Source organism: Fukomys damarensis, unplaced genomic scaffold, assembly GCF_012274545.1.
Source record: "Fukomys damarensis isolate Sample0158 unplaced genomic scaffold, DMR_v1.0_HiC HiC_scaffold_19, whole genome shotgun sequence".
Lineage (NCBI taxonomy): Eukaryota > Metazoa > Chordata > Mammalia > Rodentia > Bathyergidae > Fukomys > Fukomys damarensis.
Window position 1 is genome coordinate 42,989,761 of NW_022900931.1, and position 22,488 is coordinate 43,012,248.

The window sequence follows — 22,488 nt, forward strand, 5'->3', positions numbered from 1 at the left end:
TCCTCTGCCCAGCCTTGTGTGTTCTTCATTCATTGGCAACCTCTTAAACCTTGCAGCATGTCCTTGGCAGGCGGGGAGCGCTTTAATAGGGCAGCAAGGTTTGTCGGCATAGAAGTTGGTATTGGCATTGACCTTCTATTCACTGTGTACAAACCATGTTCTGCTTCTCCACGATGGCAGAACTCATGAAGAATGTCTTCAACCAAGAGGCTTGCCCAACTGAGTTATAAGAGAACTTGCGAAGTCATCCATTATTGAATCAAAAACAACAACAACTCACATTTCTAATTTTTTGGTAAAATCACAACTGGGTTTATGCATATGCTGCTTGTTCTTGTGTCTTGCAATAGTAATTGAAAATCTGGAGAGGTTCAGGATCCCCTCCCGCCCAGACAGGAGAGGCCCCCCCCGCCGGTGCTTGCTCTCTGTCTATCCGTGTTTGTGCTTTCCTCCACCCCCATCCTGTGTGCATCCCCACCCCCTTTTCCCATCTGCAGGCTCCCTATTCTTATCAAAAGCTGCTCATCTTCTCCAGATCATGTAATGCCCGTTACCATGGCACCCGGGTACTTCACATTATTAAGACAATCTCTCTATTAGTAAGCCAGCTCCTCCCAGGAAGCCAGGCACTTGCAGCCCATTTGATGAGAGGAACCTGTGTCTGGAAGCTTAGGGATTTGTCAGGAGGTCAGGACAAACAGGTCCAGGGAGGTGGAGCCTCACAATCCTGCTCCCGGCCAACACCTTACTGCTCAAACTGGGGCTGATACTCTTATTCATATTCCATTCTGTTGCATTTTCCTTTTCAGCATGCACTCATAATAATAATTATATATGTTATTACACTTCACATTTTATGAAAGACTTTCAGATGCAGCCTTACTTTCAATTTCACAAAATTCTGTGGACTCAGAATTTTTTTTGCTCACTTTAAAGGCTGGGGAAGGCGTGGAAACTGAATTTAGAGAGCTCTTATGCTCAAGCTCCTACAGACAAGACAGAGCAGATTCAAGACCAGACCCAGTACTGTACCTATAACTGTCTCGGTCTTCACAGACAAACAGGAGAACGGGCAGATCGACTGGCCGAGAGGCACACGAAGAATCCTAAGGTTTTTGCAGGATGGGTGCTCAATCACTGTTTGTTGACTTGTTGGACAAAATGTGTCTCCTTTTGAATCAACAGTGATATTACTGACTCACCATCGCTGCCTTTGTATTACTTTTCTATTAGGGAAATAGATTTAACAGCTATTTTTGAGCACCTATGACGAATGAGGCATTCCTGGAAGCGTGTGGGGGATACAAAGAGTGTCTGACACCACCTGCATTCGAAAGACGATGGAGAGCCGATGAGACCGACACTGTGCACTCAGAGCTGCGATCCGGCGCAGAGTACGAGAAGCGCCATTCATTCACTCAACTCGTCATGCTCAGGCACCTGGGAGCCAGTGGTTAATTAATAAAAGCCACGCAGGCCTTGCCCTCAGAGAGCAAGGAGTAGGTGTTTGTTAAAGTGCCAGTCAGACAGTGGTCGCGTTGTTGTTCTGATGTGTGGTTTAGGTGAGAGAGGATGCAGAATACGCGTAGACAAAGGGGTTCCAACTCTGGCCAGCGGCACAACAGCAAATGCATTGTAAGGAAGAGGCTTTGATCCAAGAGTGAGGTGAGGTGTCCTGCACCTCCCAAAGGAACTGAGCTGTGGCCACATGGCAGTTGGGCTAAGCCCTTGGTGTGGAGTACAAGGAGCACCGATTTCTTTTATTTTTTCTTTTATTTATTTATTTTTTTCTCTCATTGAGTTTATTGGTACATTTTAGGTATACAGTACAGTTACATTCATCCTTGGGATCTTGTACCTTTACATGACAGGTCTTGGTTCTCATTTTTCCCCCGTCCCTGCCCTCCCTTCACACCCTTCTCCCCTCCCCATTTACAAACACTTTATTTCCATTTTTTTTCATTTTCTCGTAAGATCCTAATGATATAATTGACAATGTGAAACAGGAGCACCAATTTAAAAAGTGGATACAAAAGGCACACGGTTAGGTTTTTAGTAGCAGGAGATTAAATGGCGTCCATTTCTGGGTCTGCTTCACACTGAGAAGATCCGGGGTCACAGCGCTAAGCTAGATGCAGATCAGACATGGAAATACAAGTGCTGGGAAGTGGGGCTGTGGTGGGAGTTTCAAGAGCAGGGAGAGACAGAGAGACAGAGGAGCAGACATGCAGAGGCACCTATGGAGAAGACAAGGGAAAGCGCTGGACAGGAACTTCTGTCCGAGGAGAACCAGGAGGAGATGGCATTTAGGACGCCCTGAGAGGGAGGAGCTAGGATTCAGCTGATGGGGAAGAGGGAGTTCAGGAAGAGGAACCAGTTTGAGCAAAAGCAGAGATTAAGAAACATGTAAGGTGTGCTTAGGAAAGAGTGTGCTGGCCTGCTTGCTGGAGATGAGAATGTGCTCAGATGGAAGCCAGAGGTCATGGAGAATGGACCCAGTGTAGAAGCCTCTGCGGGCAGCTGGAAGCCATTAAAAGCGTTTGGTCTGAGGGGCTGTGTCCGAGCTGCGCATTAGGAGGATTGATGTGTCAGGGTGGACGGGGAGGGTGGCAGCTGCCCTCCCCGTCATCCTCTTCTACTCCCTCAAACTGTCTTCCTGTCTGCCACTGGCGAACTGATCAATAAATGGAAGTTTTAATCCAGTCCTCTGCCCAAGCTCCAGTGGGAACAGGGGTGACTTATTTTTAGCACTACTTTTCTTAGTTGCCAGGCATGAGTGACCCCTCCCGGAAGTGTGGAGGGCACATCTCTGTTCCTCAGATTGCTGGGGGACAATGGAGGTTCAAGAAGTACTTGTGGGATTCATTGAATCTCCTCCCTTGTTGCTTTTGCTTTTTTTTTTTTTTTTTTTTTTTTTTTTTTTTTTTTTTTTTTTTTTTTTTTTTTTTTTTTTTTTTTTTGGTTCTGGGGATCGAACTCGGGTCCTTGCGCTTGCAAGGCAGGCCACCAAACCACTGAGCTAAATCCCCGGCCCCTGCTTTTGCTTTTGATGGCCTGAGATCCTTGGAGGCCTTTTTCACTGCCAGGGTGTTCAAGGGAAGTCTTCTCTGACTATACCACTCTTTTCACAGCCCTTCATGGCTGAAGCCTGCCAAGATCTGGACTAAAATCAGTGTGGGACCAAGTGGCCTCTGGCATGTGGCGCAGTATCTGCCTCACACGCAGGCTTTGCTCTGGCATCAGAAAGGCTCTGGTCCCTAAATATCTGGCTCCTAAATGCCAGCCTCCTGCTATGTCTGAAATCCCACATGAGAGTCACTGATATTTGGGCCATTTCAGAAATAGCGTAGTATCCTTAACAGCTGCTCGTGGGTGAGGTCACAGGCAGTCAGAAAAGCCTTCCTCTCTGCCTGCCATCACATCAGGAGTTGCTTCTACTTCTGCCCCCTCTGCTCTGCAACATTCCAAGCCTCTGCTCCTCTCACCTGGAGACTGCAGGGGCCACTCTGGTCGGGCTGAGGCTCTCCCAACTCAGTCTGCCCAAGACCTGTAGCTGCAGGCCACTCTCACCTCACCTCCACCCTCAAACCATTATCCAAAGCCTTCATCTGACAAGAACCAGAGACAGGGGTGTGACAGTGCAAGGATGCCCACCCAAGGTGAAGCAGGGAAGAGTGGAAAGAGCACAGAATTTGAAATAAAAACAATTGGTTTCTAATCTGGACTCCACTCGTTAAGGACAGCAACTTCAGGATGCCACATGAAGTGGCATTAATGCCAGCTCTCCGGAGGAAAAATGGATTATTTCTGACATGATATGCACAACACAGTACCCACGATTAAGATTTGACCTTCTGCAGACACCATGCTCTGAAGAGTGAGCATGTCCCAGCACATGCCCGCAGCAGTCACCACGTCCCAGCACCCTCCAGCCTCAGTTTCTGATTCAGAGAGTGAATGCAAGACCCAGAAGTCTCTGTGTTTAACAAGCTTCCAGGTAGTTCTGATGCAGAGGGTTCAACTCTGCTGCAGGGAGGTGTCAGATCTCTCACTTTTCTTTATTTCTCAGGAATGTTGTTATGCCTCTTCAGTATCCCAGCTAAACAGCATGGAGTCCCTCTTCTGAGGGCAATTGAATACACGAAATACAGAGCCTTTTCAAACTCTGAACATTCCGACTTTAAGACCTTCTTTGCTTGTCTCAAGCAACTACCTCTCTACCTACAGCTATTTTTCCTCATTTTTGTTTCTGGGCAGAGTTATCTGAATGTAGGTAGTGCAGTCCTCCTTCAGTTCCTTGCAAAACTAAATAACTTCTGGTCTTATGGGATTAGCTGCTTCAAAATACATGTGGGTACAGAGGGATTATCCAGTGTTTGGCTTTCGGCAATAAGAAAACCATATCTCAGCTGAAAACTACCTCAAAAGGCCTTCGTTGCTACAGAGAAAATCAAGATACAGTCTCATGTTCTAACATCTAGCGTCCTTTCTGACTACAGCCTTCTTAAGTTTTGCTTTTAGTACTATTTCATACTTATTTATGCATGGGTTACAATAGCATGTTGTAAACTATGAAGGTTTATACCCATGGGAAATTTCATTGCTATTGTTTATATCATTGTGAGTGTATGATCTAAATAACGCAGAACAGAGTTTTTCCTAAGACCTACCTTATGACAACTACAAACTTTGCTCAGCAAGTCTTCAGAGAGAGCAACATAGTGGCTTTTACTGTCATACAAGGCTCATTTGCAGGAGCTCTGAAGTGAAAACCAAGTCCAATAAACTGATATTTGTGCTGCTCATGTAAATATAGCTCTGTAAGTGGTAGGGACTTCAAGGTTAATGGTGAAGTTTCTGACATCCCTGTCTGCCCCACCTTCTCAGCAGGCAGCAATGATAATCTACCTCCTGTAGTCACTGGATGGTATATTTAGAGCCTCTCCCCGAAGGAGTAAGTGGGATCTGAAAATAGACTGCTTTGCTTGTGTGTGATGGGTTTGTAGCCTCCCCAACTGCATCTGAATATGTACATACACGTGGCCAGTCACCAGCACAAAGCAGTTCAGTACGGGCTGTTCGATAGAGCCTAAAGTGCCAGTGGCCTGATCAGGGGCAGAACTGCACTTCTCAATTTCCTCTTCCGTCTCAGACACTTGAACAGGCTTCCCTGACTCTGATGCTGACATCCACCTCTCTGGCTGGGGCTCTTTGGATCTGGACCTGGGCTGGATTAGATTGCTCCATGTTTGCACTGCTGGCTCCTCTCCGGAGGGGACCAGATGTTTTCCCCTGGTCTCAGCTCCACTCTTTGCTCAGCATGATCACAGTTGTTCCACATCCTGAGAGCTCCCATGTGTACTGCAGCTGTGGTTGAGTTGTTTATGACAGGGAGGGTTTTGTGATCATCCTATGGCTGAGAACCAAGAAATGGCTGCATTTCTGCAACTGTTCCTTCTACCTTGATGATTTTATGCCAATGTTATTTCATTCAGGATAGTTATAAGTCACCCTTAAATCCATAACTTGTAGCTCTGTAACAGCAAGGATAAAGTTTGTCCTGTGTATTATCTCAGCATCCATTCAATGGACATTTATCAAGCACTTTCTGTGTATAAAGCAAAGTGCTAGAATCTTTAATCACATAAAGATGAATAGGAAATTGTTCTGGTACTCAAGAAGAAAGTTCCCGTTTAACCAGTTATGATTCAAAGGGAAATTAAATTAGTGCTGCAAGAAAGAATTAATCATTTTGGGGAGAGCAGTGGAAGTATTAACTATTTGTAAAGGAAGATTTGATAGAGGAACTGGCCTTTAATAAATAAGATTTTTACAGGGGTGGGAGCATGGCAGGTTGAGGACACAGTGCCAGCAAACTATAAATCAGTATGTGCTAAGTCTACACAGCAGATGGCAGAGCCAACCACATCTCCTGTTCGGCAAGAACTTGTTGGGTTCCTAAGGCCTCATTGTGTGTCTTAGCAGACGGGCAAAGCAGGAGGATATTTACTCCTTGGAATTACCTTGGGAAGCTATTTCTCTTTTTCTTAGCCTCTTGCTGTAAGGAGATTTCCTTTCCTTACATCCCATCTCAGCTGCTCAGTAGGGTCACCTGGGGTTCTTAATGGTTTTAAAACCCAGATCTCTACCCCAGACCAATCAGATAATCTGTGGAGGTGAGCATGAAGATCACTAATTACTTTTAGCTTTCTAAAGAGTAATTCCAATGTCAAGACAAGTTTACCACCTAGTTCCTTACAGGCAAACTATTCATTCATCTGGTTTCATCCAGGACTGGACAGATTCACTGTGATTCAAAATTATAGTTGGTTCCAAAGCCACAGGTATCACCTTGTCGGTGTAGTTTGTGTCTTTGGACACATTAAGCTGTATGAAAATGGTCCTGTTTTTGAGGATAGATTTCCAACTTGAAGCTCATCACTACTGTCTGCTTTGGAGACCTCACGTCTGTCCTCAGAAGATCTCAGCTACCCAGACTGAACTCCTGCGCTGACATGAGTATGGAGCCTGGCCACCCATGAGTTCGATTCTATAAGATGAAAGTCAGGCTGCTAACATCCGTTGAAACTGAGAAGCAGGCACACTCACTTGCTAACGGCCAGCACCCTGGAGTTGACATCAGATCTCAGCATATTCAACTGACCTTTCTTCATTCACGCATCATCTATCCTGTATTTACGGGATTCTACTTTGAGTTAGAGCCTGTTGTAGAGGTTTTAGGAGATACGAAAAAATGACACAGACTTAGCTTCCAGGTATCTAGAGTCTTTCATCAGGTTAGGAAGGTTTTTCAGATGCATTCATGGTAGTGACACATGGAAGAACATGTCCAGTGATACGGTCTCAGTCACAGACGAGGGCAGTCTAAGAAAGAAAGAAAGTAGTTCGACTAGAGGGTTGCCTTAAAATCCCATGAAAATGACCTTGCGAGAGAGGTGAGAGCAGACGGAGGGGAAGACTCTTCTGAGCTGAGGAGCACGATGAACCCACACATGGAGGTGGGTTACTGGGGCAGTGGCATCGGAAAATGGGGCATCCTGTGTTTGACCAGCATGTGAATAGGGACAAAGTTTTTCTAGCAGTTCAGAGCACAGTTGATATGGTACGTCCAACACAGAATCACAGGTGGGGCAACAGAACTCTGGAACTGGAAGTTCAGACCATCTGACGTGGGAGACCCCAACATTTTCATTCCCCAATCTCTTGGCTGCCCTGAGTTTCTTCCTTCCTCGCAGCTACTACACCTGTCGTTCCCTCTGCCTGGTACATCCTACCCCACCTTTCTGCCTTTTACTACAGGTTGAATCCTATTCATTCTTTATATCTGAGCATAACTGCTGCTGTCTCAAAAAAGTCTGCTCTGACCTTTCATTTTTTAAAAATTTTTTTTGAGACAGGGTCTCACTATGTAGTTGAGACTGACCTAGAACTCACTCTGTAGCCCAGGCTGGTCTCGAACTCACAGCGATCCTCCTGCCTCAGCTTCCCAAGGGCTGGGATTACAGGCGTGCGCCACCACACCCAGCTTGACCTTTCAGTTTGAATTAGATTCTCCTGCTAGTTGCTCATCTCATCCAAATATTGTCTTTCATACCATTTTATCATGGTTTATAATGATACACGGTCTGTGACTACTTCATATCCATCTCCTCCATTAGACTGCATAAATTCCATGAAGTCAGGAGCTACACCCATCTTTTCATTTAGTGTATCTACACTGATTGACAGATAATCACCTCTCAGTAAGCGATGGATGAACATGAAGGAGTGAATGAGTAATAGCAAAAAAACCCCAAACAAACAAACAGAAACTCCCCAAACATAATGGAAACACATTTAATGAGACAAGGATCACAGACTGGCGAAAGGTACATTGGCTAGGAGTCAGAGCTGGGTTGCCTGGTGGTTTTATACCCATTTCTTTTTTCTTTCTTCTTGCCCATTTCTGTCATACATGTATCTGTGATTATTAATATCCATCTGCTCCATCAGACTACCTAAGCTCTATGCAGTATCTTTGTGAAGTCACATCCCAAATCCAATTTGTCGAAATAACTATCTTTTCTTCCTTGACATCACAGATTTGGGGTTAAAGTTCTCCTTTACAAAATTCAGATAATATCACCTTTATTAATGCAACACATTGAAACTTGTACTGTTTTATAGGTGAAGTAATACAAAAACAAAAATATTTGTAGCATCAGTGTGGAGATATTGGCATTTAAATTCTACACCGAATGTTTATTGGCAACTGTTAAACAAATGGTTTTTGTTTTTCATTTGTGTTTGCTGCAACATATTATCTTACATCACAATTGGTCAAAATTTGAAAAGCAGAGGTAAAGCTATACCCTTTGATTAACAGGGTGAATATAAGATATTACTGGCTGAGTTAATGTAAAACATACTAGTGAAAACACATGCCCTTTTCATTTACTTAAAGACATTCTTCAAAGGTCTTTCATCAAAGCTGAACATGTTATTTGAGAGGCCTAGGTAATTAACTTTGACAAGCAGTAAGCCTAGAATTCTTATGAATGAATTAGCTAATTCCTACTCTGAACACTGACCATTTGGTCATTCACTTGACATCCTAATGAGAATTCAGTAACAGTTGGAGACCCTGGACTGACTGAAGTCAGTGGATTGCCTAGAAAGGGCTTAGGTTAGCTAGGATAGTGTTATTATTATATCAGTAATAATTTTATACAAGACACAGTGGTACCCAGCAAAAACTGTGGACTAAGGAGAAAAGTCACACTCATATTCAGGTGTGATCAAAAGATAATGGTGAATATTTAAATTTTAAAGATGTTATTACAGTGAAAGACATATGGTCACTTACACCCTCTCCCCCAAATATATTCTTCTTCACTTCAAACACACTTATCCCATCATTTCTGCCACTTTCTTTTTTTTTTTGAGACAGGGTCTCACTATGTAGTTGAGACTGACCTGGAACTCACTATGTAGCCTAGGCTGGTCTCAAACTCACAGCAATCCTGCCTCAGCCTCCCGAGTGCTGGGATTATAGGCGTGCACCACCACACCCGGCCTTCTGCCACTTTCTGAAGCAGTTCTGGAAGTCTTCTTGTGTGAGTGTCTTTAGTTGTGCTGTCATGGCTGCTCAGTGTCCTGAATCAGTTCAAAACATTTTACTTTTCATGGTCATTTTGACTTTGGGGAAGAGCCAGAAATGACACAAGATCTAGTGAATAAGGTGGGTGAGGACAGAGGGAAAAGTTTTTATTTGACAGAAATTACCATAAATGTTTAATCAATGAAGTATGATCCAAAGATATGGTGAATGTTTAAATTTTAAAACTGTATTACAGTAAAAGATAAGTTGTTATTAATTCCCCATCAAAATACTCAAAATATCCCCTGCTGCTTCAAACACACTTACCCCATCATTGTTGGCAATGTGTCTTTTATGGTAATAAGTTTTTTGAAAAAAATTTAAATATTTCCTATAATTTTTATTACTCATTGTCACAAACTTTGGGCAAAGTTTGGTTTGTTCTGGGATGAAAAGTATCACAAGGAAAATATGTTGAGGTGCATATATTCATATACATACATACATCTATATACACACACACATATCTGGCATAAGCATGGTAAGCATTTTGGTACAAAAATATTTATTAAATATCTGTTAGCATTTATATGGGGGAAGACCTACAGGAACGCACTGTTGTCATCTTTAGAGAGCTAACTGCCATGTTCTGAAGACGAAACATATTCCAAGGAAGGACAATAACCATTTAGCTCTCCAGCACTGGGGTGTCACACGGCCATACGTGAAAAGTATCAATTGAACATTTCGGACAAGGAGTTTTGTCAGTCTTAGGCTAGAGGGAGATCTTTGCAGATAAACATGGTGATGGTAGAAACTGAGCTGAAACTTGAAAGATAGGTAAGAATGCTACAGATAGGAAAAGATAAATAAATATCAATAACAGGCCAGAAGTTGGAAGGAACATGCAGTCCTCCCACAGGAGGTGAAACAGCCGGACCAGAAGAAGCTATCAGAGAAAGGGAGGAAAGAAAAAAAAGACACCATTGTCCTTTGTGTTTGCTTCACAAAGAAACTGTATTGAATTTTGCAGTATAAAAATGAACACATATTTAATTCTTATCATTCATAATCCACAAAACAAAAGCAAAACCCAAAGCCCCAGTAAGGTACGCAGCATGGGTATGTTTTCCAGAATCAATGAACTTGCCCAAAGTCAGATGGCTGCAGAGTGACAGAGATGTAAGGACCCTGAACCTTGGGCGAGAGCACTTTTCTCACTGTAGGGCTCAAAGGGTAGATTGAGACGTGTGGTGAGGACTTTCTAACCTGAGTTAAGAAATTTGGTTTCATTCTGGAAGTCAATAATGTACTTTACTGTTATGACTCATGTTTAGATGTCTCCTCAAAGCCTCATGTGGTCATAGGTGGGGCTTTTTTCAGAGATGGCTGGATCTGGAGTGTGTGATGCTAAAATTAAATTCATAGAGCAGTGCTAAGATTAAGGATGTGAGAGCTACCTGCCCTAAGTACCCTAGATAAGACATAAGAGAAAGAGCTGTGGTTGTCCTTTGTTGCTTTGATACCTTCTGCCTGCCATGAACTGTTTCTCCTCTGTGATACCACCCTACCTTGGAGCCAGCCAATTACAGACAGAAGTCTCTACAAACTGAGCTAGATAAACCTTTTCTTCTTTAACTTTGGGTGTGGGGTGTTTTGTCTCAGCAACCAGAAAAGTAACTATGACAGAATCTGGCACCAGAAGTGGGGTCATTGTTGTAACTGTATCTGACCATGTGGTTTAGGAGACTTTGGAGCTGGTTTGTGAGAAGGGGAAGAGCTAAAAAAGGTTTGGAGTTGCAAGCTGAAGAAGTAGAGCTGAATGCCTGAGGCTGTACTTGATGGGAGATTCTGGTCAGAGTTCAGAAGACCAGAATGCTGATAGAAATTCTGCCAGTAAAGACTAGGCTCAGGAGGTTTGTGCTGGGAAAGAGTGCACTGGCAGAAAATGTGTGTTATACCTTAGCAGAAGGCTTATCTATATTTTGCTTGTGTCCAGAGACTTTGCCTAAGACTGAGATTAAGGGTGGCAGATTAATTAATCTGGCAGAAGAAATTTCAAGACAGTGTAATGTTGAGGTGGTGGAGTGGCTACTGTTGAGGATTTTTAGCCAGATCTATGTTGTAAATCAAGAGCAAAGAACCGAGCACAATGGTTTAAAATGTTTGACTTTGGCCAGAAAGGAAGTACCAGTAAAGCTGTGGACTGCAAAGATAGAGTAGAGGAGATCTTAATTGCTGAGAAGGAAGAGGACAATGGAAAAGATGGCCTGAGGACATCACAGGAAGCAGCAGGACTCTACCCTTTGTGGCATCAAAATTGCAAAAGTGAAAACCTGTGCTTTGAGACAAGAGTCCCAAAGCACCATGTCACAGAATGGTGGTGGCCTAAAAATGTTCCGTAATGTTTAGTTCATGGGCACTGAACCCCTACAGCCAGGAGAGAAAGAAGCCTGGCTACTGCTCTAGCTGGCAGCAGACCTTGGTATCATCCATATAGTGCTGGTTTTAGGTGTACACAAAATGTGAGTTGTGTGGTTAGGAAGGTTTCCACCCAGATTTCAGAAGAAGGTGTGGGAGGCCAGGTGGTATATGAAGCTGTGAGTATAAAGCCAAAGGTGCCGTGGATTCCTCAAAAAGTTAGAGAAGCCAGGAACATGGATGGTCCAAGGAAAGCTACAAGGAATGAAAAAAGCCAGTCCTTTGTCACCACCAAAAAGCCATGAGAACTACAACCACCAGAAGTATCATAGGGGAGGAGACACCCAAGCCCTTTGGAGTTCACAACTTGCCACAGATTACTGAGGATTCTAGAAGTGGAACTGTAGGATTTAATGTTTGCCCTGCTGATTCTGGTCTTGCTTTGTTCCCATTCCTTGCTATTCCCCTGTTTGTAACTTTTAAAATAGAAATGTCTATCTTGTGCCATTAAATGTTGAAAGTGTTTGACTTTCTTTTCATTTGTACAGAGAGTTGCAGACAAGAGTTTGCCTTAAATCTCAGAGGAGACTTCAGACTTAGACTTTTCAACAATGTTAAAAAACTGTTAAGACTTTGACAACTCTTAGAGATAGACTAAATGCCTTTTGCATAAAAGGACATGCATGATTCTTTGGGGTATGTTATGGCTTGTGTTTAGATGTCCCCCCCAAAGCCTCATACAGTTATAGGTGGGGCTTTTTCAGAAGTGGCTGGATCTAGAGTGTGTGATGATAAAATTGATTCATTGTACAATGCTAAGATCCTCTACAAACTGGAAGCTAAATAAGCCATGGACCAGGAATTTGTACTCAGCAAGGCTGGCTTCTGAGTTGGTACTTTATACATCTAGTCTTTCCAAACCACGTGACTAACAAGATATCAAATGAATGCACTTTCAAGGGAGATGATATAAGATGATGTATTTGGTATATTATTTTCAACATTTTTATCAATGAGTTGGATAAGATACAGAAAGCAGTTTCCCCATATTTTCAGAAGTCATGAAGTAGAGATAGGAATAAAAAATATACTGTACCATAGAAACAGGATACCAAAAAAATCTGGGATGATGGAAGAATCCAAGAGGTTTTCATTTCAGAGGAATATAGGCAGACGCTGCATGCAGGCCTCCAACCACTAGCCAAAGAATGGGATGAAGAGTGTGTATAAAAAGAACATAACTTAGGAGCCAGGAGGGCTTTATCAAGTTAGTTCTACATGAATTAATGTGGGGCTGCTCAGATGCTGCTGATGTGAGTGGACAAGTGGTCCCCAGGATTCTGCCTCACTGACATCCACCCAGCTCTATACTAATGCTCCAGACCCAGCAACCAGTTTCCCGAGTTTCTCCCTGAAGCAGTCTTTCTTCCTGCTTCTTGATATCCTCTTGCTCTGGTCCCCACCTTGGCCTTCTTCTTTGTCAGCCTGACTCTGATCCTGCCTCTGCTTTTTAGTCTTAGATTTTGTCCTGGGTTCTTTTAGCATTAAAGACTAATTTGGTTCTATGGAACCCTGGCTGGCTGCCCTCTCAGACTAGGTCTATCCTGTGTTGTACCAGTAATGATGCAGCCCTCAGAGCTCATCCCATGGACTGGTCCCGGGTAGCTGCTGACAGCACGCCCATCACCCCATGAACACATGCGCCTTGAGAGAAAGACTTGGGCCTGATGTGGAGTATTGTATCCAAGTCTGGCTGTCCCCTGTCCCCACCAGGAGAGTCTGTAAACTGGAGTACATTATTAGCAAAAGGACAGGTTGTGAATAGATTTGATATATGGACAGACCAAAAGGGCCAGGAATGCCAGAGAAAGTGTGGCTATGGCCACAGCAGATCATCAGAGATTTGCAGAGGATCCCACTGTGATAGACTCCACAGGCTTCTCTTGTGTGGCTCCAGGGAGCAGTCTAGATCCCGGAACTAGAAGCTGTAAGGGAAAGAGGCATGTTTCAGCTCAATTAAAAAAATAACTCAGATATCTGGGGATGGAATGGGATAGCTCTCAGCTCCCCATTGCTGGCGGTGTTGAGGGGTAGGCTAGCAGTGCCTTGTTGGGAAAGCTGTAGGACGGATTCCCATGACAAGGAGGCAGAGGCTCTGTGGTCAGTGGGTTAGCTACACCCAAGGGAGTCTCTGTCAGTGAGGACCCAGTGCTGGTCATTGAGCTGGGGGCATGTGACAGTGGTATCTCCGTGAATGCATCCCTCCAGCGAGACTGGCCAGGCGACACCTCTTCCCTACGGGTAGGTTCTGGAGTGAGCTGAGTGAGCTCTGGCTCCTAACTACTGTCCTCAAGTTTCCATTGTTAGAACACAGACAAATGCTCCTGGCCACCAAAGCAGGAGGGGCCACCCCAAATCTGCCTTATTTCAGTTATCCATCAACTCACGCTTTTCTAATTTTGTACAATGAAAGGGCTGTGTTCTCTCTTGGCCCCTACCCTACCCACCCTGTTTCACAGATCAAATACCTACTGCATTGGGCAGAGAGGAACTGGAGTATGAAAATGCATTTTAATAAAAGCCCACCGATTTGGGGGAGTGCCAGTCAAGGAAAAGGCACCTCAGTTGTCTTCCCTCTCCTGCCACCTCCCTGTCTCCTGACCTACTGGGGCGGTCAGACATCGATTGGCTCCCAGATAATAGATCCATGCCACCCCACCCGGCAGGGACCTCTGGGGACCAGCTGGGAGCTGGAAGAGTCACACGCAGCAGCCCAGCCCTGAGTTAATCAAAGTAGCAACAGGATCTCAAGCAGCAAGCAGCAGTGACGGCGGTGGCAAGAGTAGTGGTGGCGGCAGCAGCATTATGCGTGATTACTGACAGGCACCAGCTGCTGCTGCACCGCCGGCTCCACGCACTATGTGGACTCCCCGATCTGGCGGCAGATTCCTGACTAATCCCAGAGGGCTGGCCCAGCCTGTGCTCCCGGGGCTGCAAGGAAGCAATGACCGCTCTTGTTAGCCCAAGTTGAAGAAAGCCAGGCTGTGCCTAGGAGCTGGGAGAGGCCGGAATATTCAGAAGACGCATGAGAGAGGAGTATGAACTGAAGAGTAAACATGTATGGAAATTATTCTCACTTCATGAAGTTTCCCACAGGCTTTGGCGGTGAGTGTCACACGGGCTGCCCTGTGTGAACCTGTCTGGAGAGGCAGACAGGACATCAGGGCAGAGGGACAACTGGGTCAGCGCTGGCTCGGAAGGACAGCGTCCGTGTTTGTATGCAGATCTGTTGTGTGTAGCGTTTGTCAGTGTGAGTGCGTGTGCGTGCGTGCCTGAGAGAGAGAACAGGGTCCGGAGGGGAGGGGATGATGTTCGCCTCTCAGAATGAGGGTCTGCGGATATTCTAAGGAGAGAGCCCAAGCCAGCATGCTGGAGAGCATGTCTGACTGAGACAAAGCTGGAATAAGAGCATTGTTATAACCCCACATGTTTGTGTGGGTGTGAAAAGTGGAAGAGTGAAAAGGAAATTAGGGAGATGTATCTATTAGCTAATTTGTAACAGAGAAAAATGTGATTAAGAAGGTTTTGTCTGATGTTAAAAGTCCCCGAAATACTTTGTAACAAGGGCATGATTGTTTTTACTTAAAAGCAGATTTCTCTATAATTGGATTTTCAAAAAGAAAACATAGCCCTTTAATTTGCCACCCTGCTTTCCTTCCTGTTTTCTTCCCTTTTGATTTGCTAATAGCCTCTTCTCTCCTCCCCTGCTGCTACCCCCAATTCCACTGCAAGGGTCCCTGCCAGAGATTCCACTCTGGGGGTCCATTTCTGGGGGCTGGAGTGGGGAGGGTCTGGGTGCTTCTAAGCGGGAACTGGCAAAGAACATTCAGGTTCCCAAGCCAGGCAGGGCAGCTGGTCACTTCGAGGGAGCTCCCGGAGACTGGGTCCATAGGCTCCTTCATGCCTGGGAATATCTGTCCCTGGGGTCCTTCAATTCAGGGGCTGAAGCAGCACAGCCACCCAGTCCAAGCAAATGCAACCAACAGCTGACCAGCTGGCTTCTTGCATGTCAGATGGTGGCACATAGCTCATGGTCTATAACGCCAAAGGGAGAGATTCTCACTATGGGTCCTGGCAGGCAGGACAAAGCAGATATTTGTATAAGGTCTTGAGACTCGAAAAGCCCCTGCTCTCCTGACCGCCTCTGTGGACATATAGCCGATTCATTTGCAGACTTCGGTATGAAGTTTGCCTACTTTGCTGGGCAGAGCCCTCCTCCACGTTTGGTGGACTGTGTAGGGTGCTGGTGCCTGCTCCCTGCCCTGCAGGCACAAGGCAGGGGTGCGCTCATTCATTCAGGGTGTGTTGGGTAGTTTTGTGAGCCAACCCTGGTATCGGGCCCCAGAAATACAACTATGAATGAGACAGGCCGCGCCTTCCAGACTTGGACGTGCTTGCTGATGTGGCGTACTCTGCTGTGTGATACGTGCAATATCAGAGACGTGAGCAGGGTGCTGCCTGGGCCGAGAGGTGAGGGGCCTGGAGATGTCCCAGAGGGAATGTTGGGCTGGCCTGATGACCACGTGCAAGTGGTAACCAGTGCCGCGACCTGGACATCCCAGGTTGTAGTTTGGGCCATCTCAGTCCCATTCTGAGTTGAAAACTGCTTTTTTCCTTCACATGTGAGTTCAGCTGTTTGCGGAACGTGCTTATTCTAAGGCAGATTCATGGGACCCCCTGCGGTCTTTGAGATGATGGCTTCATTAATGCCAAGGAAACCCTCTGAGATAATTGGGGTGAATAAAAGGGTCAAAAGTAGAAAGATTTGGGAAGAAAGCTAAAGCGAAGTGTGGAAAAAAAGAAAGACTAGTCTAAAATTTCCTGCAGGCTGCCTGCTGGAATCATGAAATCTTAGCATGGAAAGAGAATCTTAGGCTTCTCATTTCATAGATGTGTAAATTGAGGGCTATAGGAAGGCAGGGACTGGCCCAAGGCCAGTGTGGTGGAGGTAGAGAGCCTCTAGAAAGCCCCTGACTCAAAGACTCAGACTTACGACGGCACTGCTTTGGCCTGACATTGTAAGGGGGTGGGGGAGAGGGAGAAGGGGGGCTGATGGACTCGGCTCCCGGTTTTCTACTTATTAGCTTTGTGACCTGAGGCAAGCTGCGGAACCTTTCTGGACCCTGGCATGCTCATCTGTAAAATGAGACTTATAATAACATCCTTCAACTTTTGTGAGGATTAAATGAGCTAACACATGAGAAAACAGCTATTGTAGTGTTGTCCATGCATTTGGTACCTAATACAAGCTAATTTATTCACTCCCCCATTACACTCAGTTATTAACATATGTTGCAGATTAATTTTAAAATGTGGATTAATTTAAAAAGACATTTCTATAGAATAATAAAATAGGAATTTGGAAAAAAATACAACCAAATTCACAAAGACCCATATATTTTGTTGACTTAGATTTTCAGAATTGTAGTATTTCATGTAATTTGGTTTCAGAGAGAAGAAAGCAATGAATGGTGTAGCCATGAAGAAAACAGTGGGAAATGACAGGGGAACAGGAGGAAAGAGGGTCAGCGAGGTCGTATGAATGCCTCCTCTGACTCGACTTCTTGTCATTCCTGAGGGAGGAGAGCAATTATTTTGTTTGGTTCTGGAGATGTTTTCCACTTTATTTGCATGGGCCAGCTAAGAGGAAGCCTAAAAGCCCAGGCGAAGACCTCTGCCCCCACCTGCAGGCTGGGCTGTCTGAGAACTTGGCAGTGCTGGCTGGCAAGGGGGTCAAGGAGGGAGGGAAGACCTGCTCAGGCCCAGGGAACCCTGAGGATTGGCATGGATGTCACCTGCAGCCTCTCACAGCCTCTGCCCCAGCGCAGCCCATCTTGCAGCACTCACCAAATGATGTGGTGGTGACCCCTGCCCTCTTCGTGCCCCCCGAGGGTTCATGAGCTCCTGTGATTTGTGTGAGAGTCTCCAGGGAAGTCAGGCACCCTTGGGAAGTAGCACCGGGGTCTGTGCTGGGGCCGTGCTCATGAGATGCCGGAGCACCGTCTAATCAGCCGGTAAGAGACTGGTCCGCTGGCCACTACCTGGGCTGCAGTGGCCTCATCCATGCCCTGTGATGCTGAGAGAACACTTCGCTTCTTCTCAGCCACGTCCTGGTTTGGCAGCTGCTCAGTAAGAGATTTATGTTCCTAAGATGAGACAGTGGCTGCCTCTCAGAAGATGGCAGGACAAAGCCTGTAATCCTCCACCCAATTGTGCAGTAATCTTCATGGGGAGGAGGGGTGACACATAACGAGTGTCCTGCACCGGGAACACCACCTTTGGTCAGTCGTGAGCACCCTGCCGGTGTCAGCTCGCCTAATCCTCAGAACCACAGCAGAGGGCACAGGACCGCCCTCTCTGTGCTCCTTTAGGGGAAGCAGATGAAGGCACCAAGGTGGACGGGACCTTGACTACGTTCTCAGATTTGAACTTGGGCAGTTTGGCTCCAAGCTTTACCCCCTGCTGGGCTGCCTCTCGAGGCTTCTGGGGGGTCACACAGTTGCTCTGCAGTTAGGGACAGCAGTGTGCACCTTGGTGTGTGTGGGGGGGGCTGGCATCTGGACTCCAAGCTGATCTCAGCAGTCCCGCCTCTGCACCGACTGCAGTTTGAGGACACGGTGGCCTGGCCATTGAGGAATAAAACATAAGATGGCTTAGGAGCTATTTGGGGGCAGCAGTGACCTCTGAAGAATTACTGGATCCTTGGGGACCTACTGATGTGCAAGCATCCTCTTCCACTGGCCCTGAACACACCCCTTTCACTGAGCACAGCCACAGTGGAGGCTGGCGTGGCTGGGCGTGTGTCTCTGTGTGTACACGTGTGTGTCAGTGTGGAGCACATTTTTTCCCTCTGCAGATGTGTGGGTGGCTAATTGGAACCTTCCCGTGGGTGTGAGTGGTTAGAGTTTATGTAGGAAGGAATAACTGTTTATGAGATTTAGGAAGGAACATATGTAGTATAAACTATTTTCTGAAACATTTACAATCGTACCAAGAGATAGGAAGCTAAATGGCAGCGGAGAGAAGAAATTGTGCAAGGAGTAAAGTAAACGCTCCACCTTTTTCTTAACCTCATTATGTAACTTCTGGGTCTGCAGAAAGCTTAGCCACCAGCCTGGGGCTGGTCTTTGGGAAGCTGGTATTTTCTCCTTTATAGAAAATAGAGGACACAGAGGCCCAGGGAACAGACTCTGCTTTCTAGCCTGCCTGGGTTTGGGTGGCTCTTATGAGATCGACTCAGTCCTGGCTCAGTGATCCTCACAAAAGAGTGAAAATAGCAGTTAACATTTATTAGGCACCTACTGTGCACTAAGCACTCTTCCCAGGGCATTACACGCACTGTCTCATTTAATATTCTCAAGGACCCTGGTGGGTAAGATACTATTTTTGTCACCCTCCTCCCTATTTTACCCACAGGAAAGTGGAGCCACAGGGAGACAGCAAGGCCACCTACCTGGTGAGGAGCTGTAAGGAGCAGAGCCAGGATCCAAGTCCAGGCCTGGTGTACCAGGGTGGCTGTGCTTAGTAACTTCTCCTCCCCAGGGGTGGAGGAAGGGTGGGCTGGGGTCGAGACCCAGGTCAGCCTCACGTAGCTAGGTTATGCATAAGAGCAACTCAGCTGTTGAATTTTTCCCCTGTGTTTTTTACAGCTTACTTATGGATCATAGTACTTTTTCTTTCCTTTGGATATGCATAATTGCTGCAAATGAATAAAAAGATTAGGAGAAGAGCAGAGGGCTAAACAAAGGTTAAAAGTTTTTTCCAGGTGGATTGGACTTTTTCATTTTAATATGTGAAATCCAATCTTCCATCCTGGGGCAGGGGTTGGTGAATTTTCATCTCTAAAGGACCAGACAATAAACATTTTAGTCTTTGCCAGCCATGGGTCTCTGTGACACTGCTTGCACTGTTGTAGTGGGAAAGCGCCACAGGCAATGCAAAGCTATTGCCCATGATGTGGCTGTGTTCTAAGTTTGCCAGCCCCAGGAGGTCATTCTGGGGTTCTTTTATTACCACCTCTGATTGCTCTTCCCTTAGCAGTGGTTCCCAACATTTTGGCTTTGAACCATTCTTCCTCTGGCTTCTTGGTCTCAGAGGTTTGAATTCTCAAAACTAGTCAGAGAGGCCGGTGGATCATCTGGTCTGACCATTGAGAGGAAGATACCTCTGCAAGGCGGTTGTGGCTTCCCAGGGCCAGTGGCTGTCTGTGGTCTTCAAACTGGGTTTCCTCCGGCCCTTCGGAGCCACCCAACTTGTAGAGGTAAAACAGCCCAACATTACCAGCTGTGTGGGGTGAAGGCTAATGTTTTACAGTGTAAGGATTACATTTTGAAAAGTCTGGAAAATTGTAAACATACAATAAAACTTTCTTTTTTCATAGAAAATTTGGTGACTGGTATTAAATTCAGGTAGACTTTTGTATATACATCTTTCTTAGAAGAGGTGTGCCCAGTCTAAAGCGTCGTCCTGAACCTCAGGCAGTGTTGACAGTGTGACATGAATACAAAAGGGATTCTGCTAAAAAAAAAACACATGTTAACAAATCATTCCAGGGCAGGCACTCACAAGGAGCCGTGACCTGGGACTGCTGACCCCTTGATCTTAGGGTCCCTTTCTTTTTTCTCACCTACTGTAACTAAATGGGGGGGTGGGGGGGGCATCAGGAGTTTCCAGGAAAGAGTATCTCAAACTTCTGATGGGATTCCAGACTTAATATCCAAACTTTAAAAATGTAGAATCCTATGATCTTTAATTCAAAACGAATTTTCAAGAAGTCAGAAGAACGGCAAAGAAAGTACCGAATCTATATTTATTTGGAGAGTGTTTTCTCTTCAGCTGATTGCCCGAGTTTCATTTCTGTGACTATCTCCTGTGTCCCTCCTTTTCATCTCAGTGATCACTAGTGGATGCTGTTTCCTGAAGGGTTTGGTGCTTGTAGCACCTGTGTTTTCCCCAGAGCAGCAGTTAGAGAAGAGAGTAGAAATATCCTAGATTGACAGGGGGGACTGGCTGGTCAAGAGCTGTGCAGGACGCCTGACCCAGAGACCCATACCCTGCCCTGAAGGCGTGGGTGCAAACTAACGACCAGCTCTGAAGCCTTCAGAGCATTTGGGGGTTAATTATTTTGGAATTTTTTTTCTTGAAGTTGAGTTTACGTGGCTAGATCCAAAAAATTTAGGTTTTTGGAACTCAACAACAGATAATGTACTATTACCCAGTGCTAATATTGCTCCAGGAATGTGCTTCACTGTATTTTTAGGATGACTGCAGTCTTTAGAAAGAAGTCAGTCTGTACTTACAGGCTGGGGAAAACGTACCCAAACAAGAAATTCAGAGAGACAAGAAGAGACAGGGGTCATGGACTCAAGACCTGGTGTGGACAGAACTGGCATTCACAGATTTCAGGAAGAGGAGTGAGCTGGTGGTGCTCTCCGCAGGTGTCTGACACCCGTTGGCATGTGTGACGGTGGACCAGTGGGTACACGGTGTGCCAGGATATGGCACTGACTTACAGGACAGACAGCGCCCTTGTTAGTAGGATCCCCCAGAGCCTCTCATTTGTTAGGGACGGCAAAATATCCATCTGTACCAGCAGGCTTCTAATTTGGTTCTGGGTGAGAAAGTGGTGCACAGGCAAGATGCTGGTAATTGCATGCAGAGAGGTGGACAGCAGTTGGGTGAGGCTAGGTTCCATTTCTAGGTCTAGAGAAACTCACAGCAGGCCTTTCGAAAGGGACACTTTGTCATTCTGAACTTTAAACGCCAAAGTGTCTAATGTGGACGATTCCTACAGTACAGACCTCGCTGAGTCAGGCTGTGCTTTGAATGAAACAGATAGTGGCCTCCGGGAGAAACTGCTCTGGCTGCAGGGCTTAGCGGGGACCCTGCCATGTAATTGGCACCCCCCAAATAAATTTTCTTTCTGACTGGCTGATCCAGTAAATGCCATAAAAATAATAGCATATATTTACAAAGAGTTCTATAAATGTAAGGTATTATAGAAGGGATGGAATAAGCTTGGACCTGGTATTTTCTTCCACGTGGCCCCAAGGAAATCTCTCAACTTGTCTAGAATTACTTCTTTATCTTTTTGCAGTACTGGGAACTGAACCTATGGCCTGTTCATGCTAGGCTAGTGTCCTAACTACCGAGCTACAACTTCAGCCCTTTTAAAATACTGAGGTAGGGTCGGTCTATGCTAAGTTGCCCAAACTGGCCTTGAACTTGTGATCTTTCTGCCTCAACTTCCCTAGTAGCTGGGATTACAGGCCTGAGCCACCACCCTGGCTCAGGTTTTCAAAGAAAATGAGATGTTTCTTCAAGTCCTAGGTTTCTAAACAGAAACAATAAAGTTTTATTAATTTATGACAAAATTAACTTGGATTAGTGATTAAGTTGGTCATAGCATAAACTAGTTTGTTTGTTCATTCACAAAAAAAATAAAGGAAAAAGGTTTGTTAAGCAAATAAAATGGTAAGAGAAGTGTTGAGCCTATTTAAGATACATCTGTTTTCAAGCAATTTAAAAAGCATAGTGGAAGCATCATTAGCATATTAACGGGGTGTTAATTACAAAAGAGCCTTTTAAAGCAGGTTTTATAAAATCCCCACTTAGTAACCATTAGCTTGTGGTATTTGAAACACAAACTATTCACGTGCGTTACTTAGAAGTAATAAAATTGTAATTTAAAAGTAATCTGCCAACTTGTCACGAATTTAGACTGATTTTTCTCTCAGTTGATCCGAATGAGTGAGGTTTTGCTATAATTATATATAATGCTGGTAATAATGAGGCTGATTATCAATCTTTCCCTGCTTTTCACTACCTCCATCATTACAGATTTTAGGGGAGGGGGCGGGGGTAGAAGGAGATGGAAAGAATGGGGGCAGGGAGGGGGAAGTGGAGGA

General features: G+C 45.3%; 1 protein-coding gene across 3 annotated transcripts in view; it reads left to right on the top strand.

The window, feature by feature from the left end:
- Positions 1-22,488, top strand: part of Rxrg (retinoid X receptor gamma) — a 167,222-nt gene that overhangs the window by 111,512 nt on the left and 33,222 nt on the right. For 2 of the 3 annotated variants that reach the window (XM_010633921.3, XM_010633924.3), the window contains exon 1: positions 14,252-14,686. The exons of the other annotated variant lie outside the window; for it this stretch is intronic. In XM_010633921.3, the coding sequence (XP_010632223.1) occupies positions 14,638-14,686 (49 nt within the window). In that variant the 5' untranslated portion in view covers positions 14,252-14,637. Of the gene's footprint in view, positions 1-14,251; positions 14,687-22,488 lie in introns of those variants that run through there. 3 annotated transcript variants of the gene reach the window in all.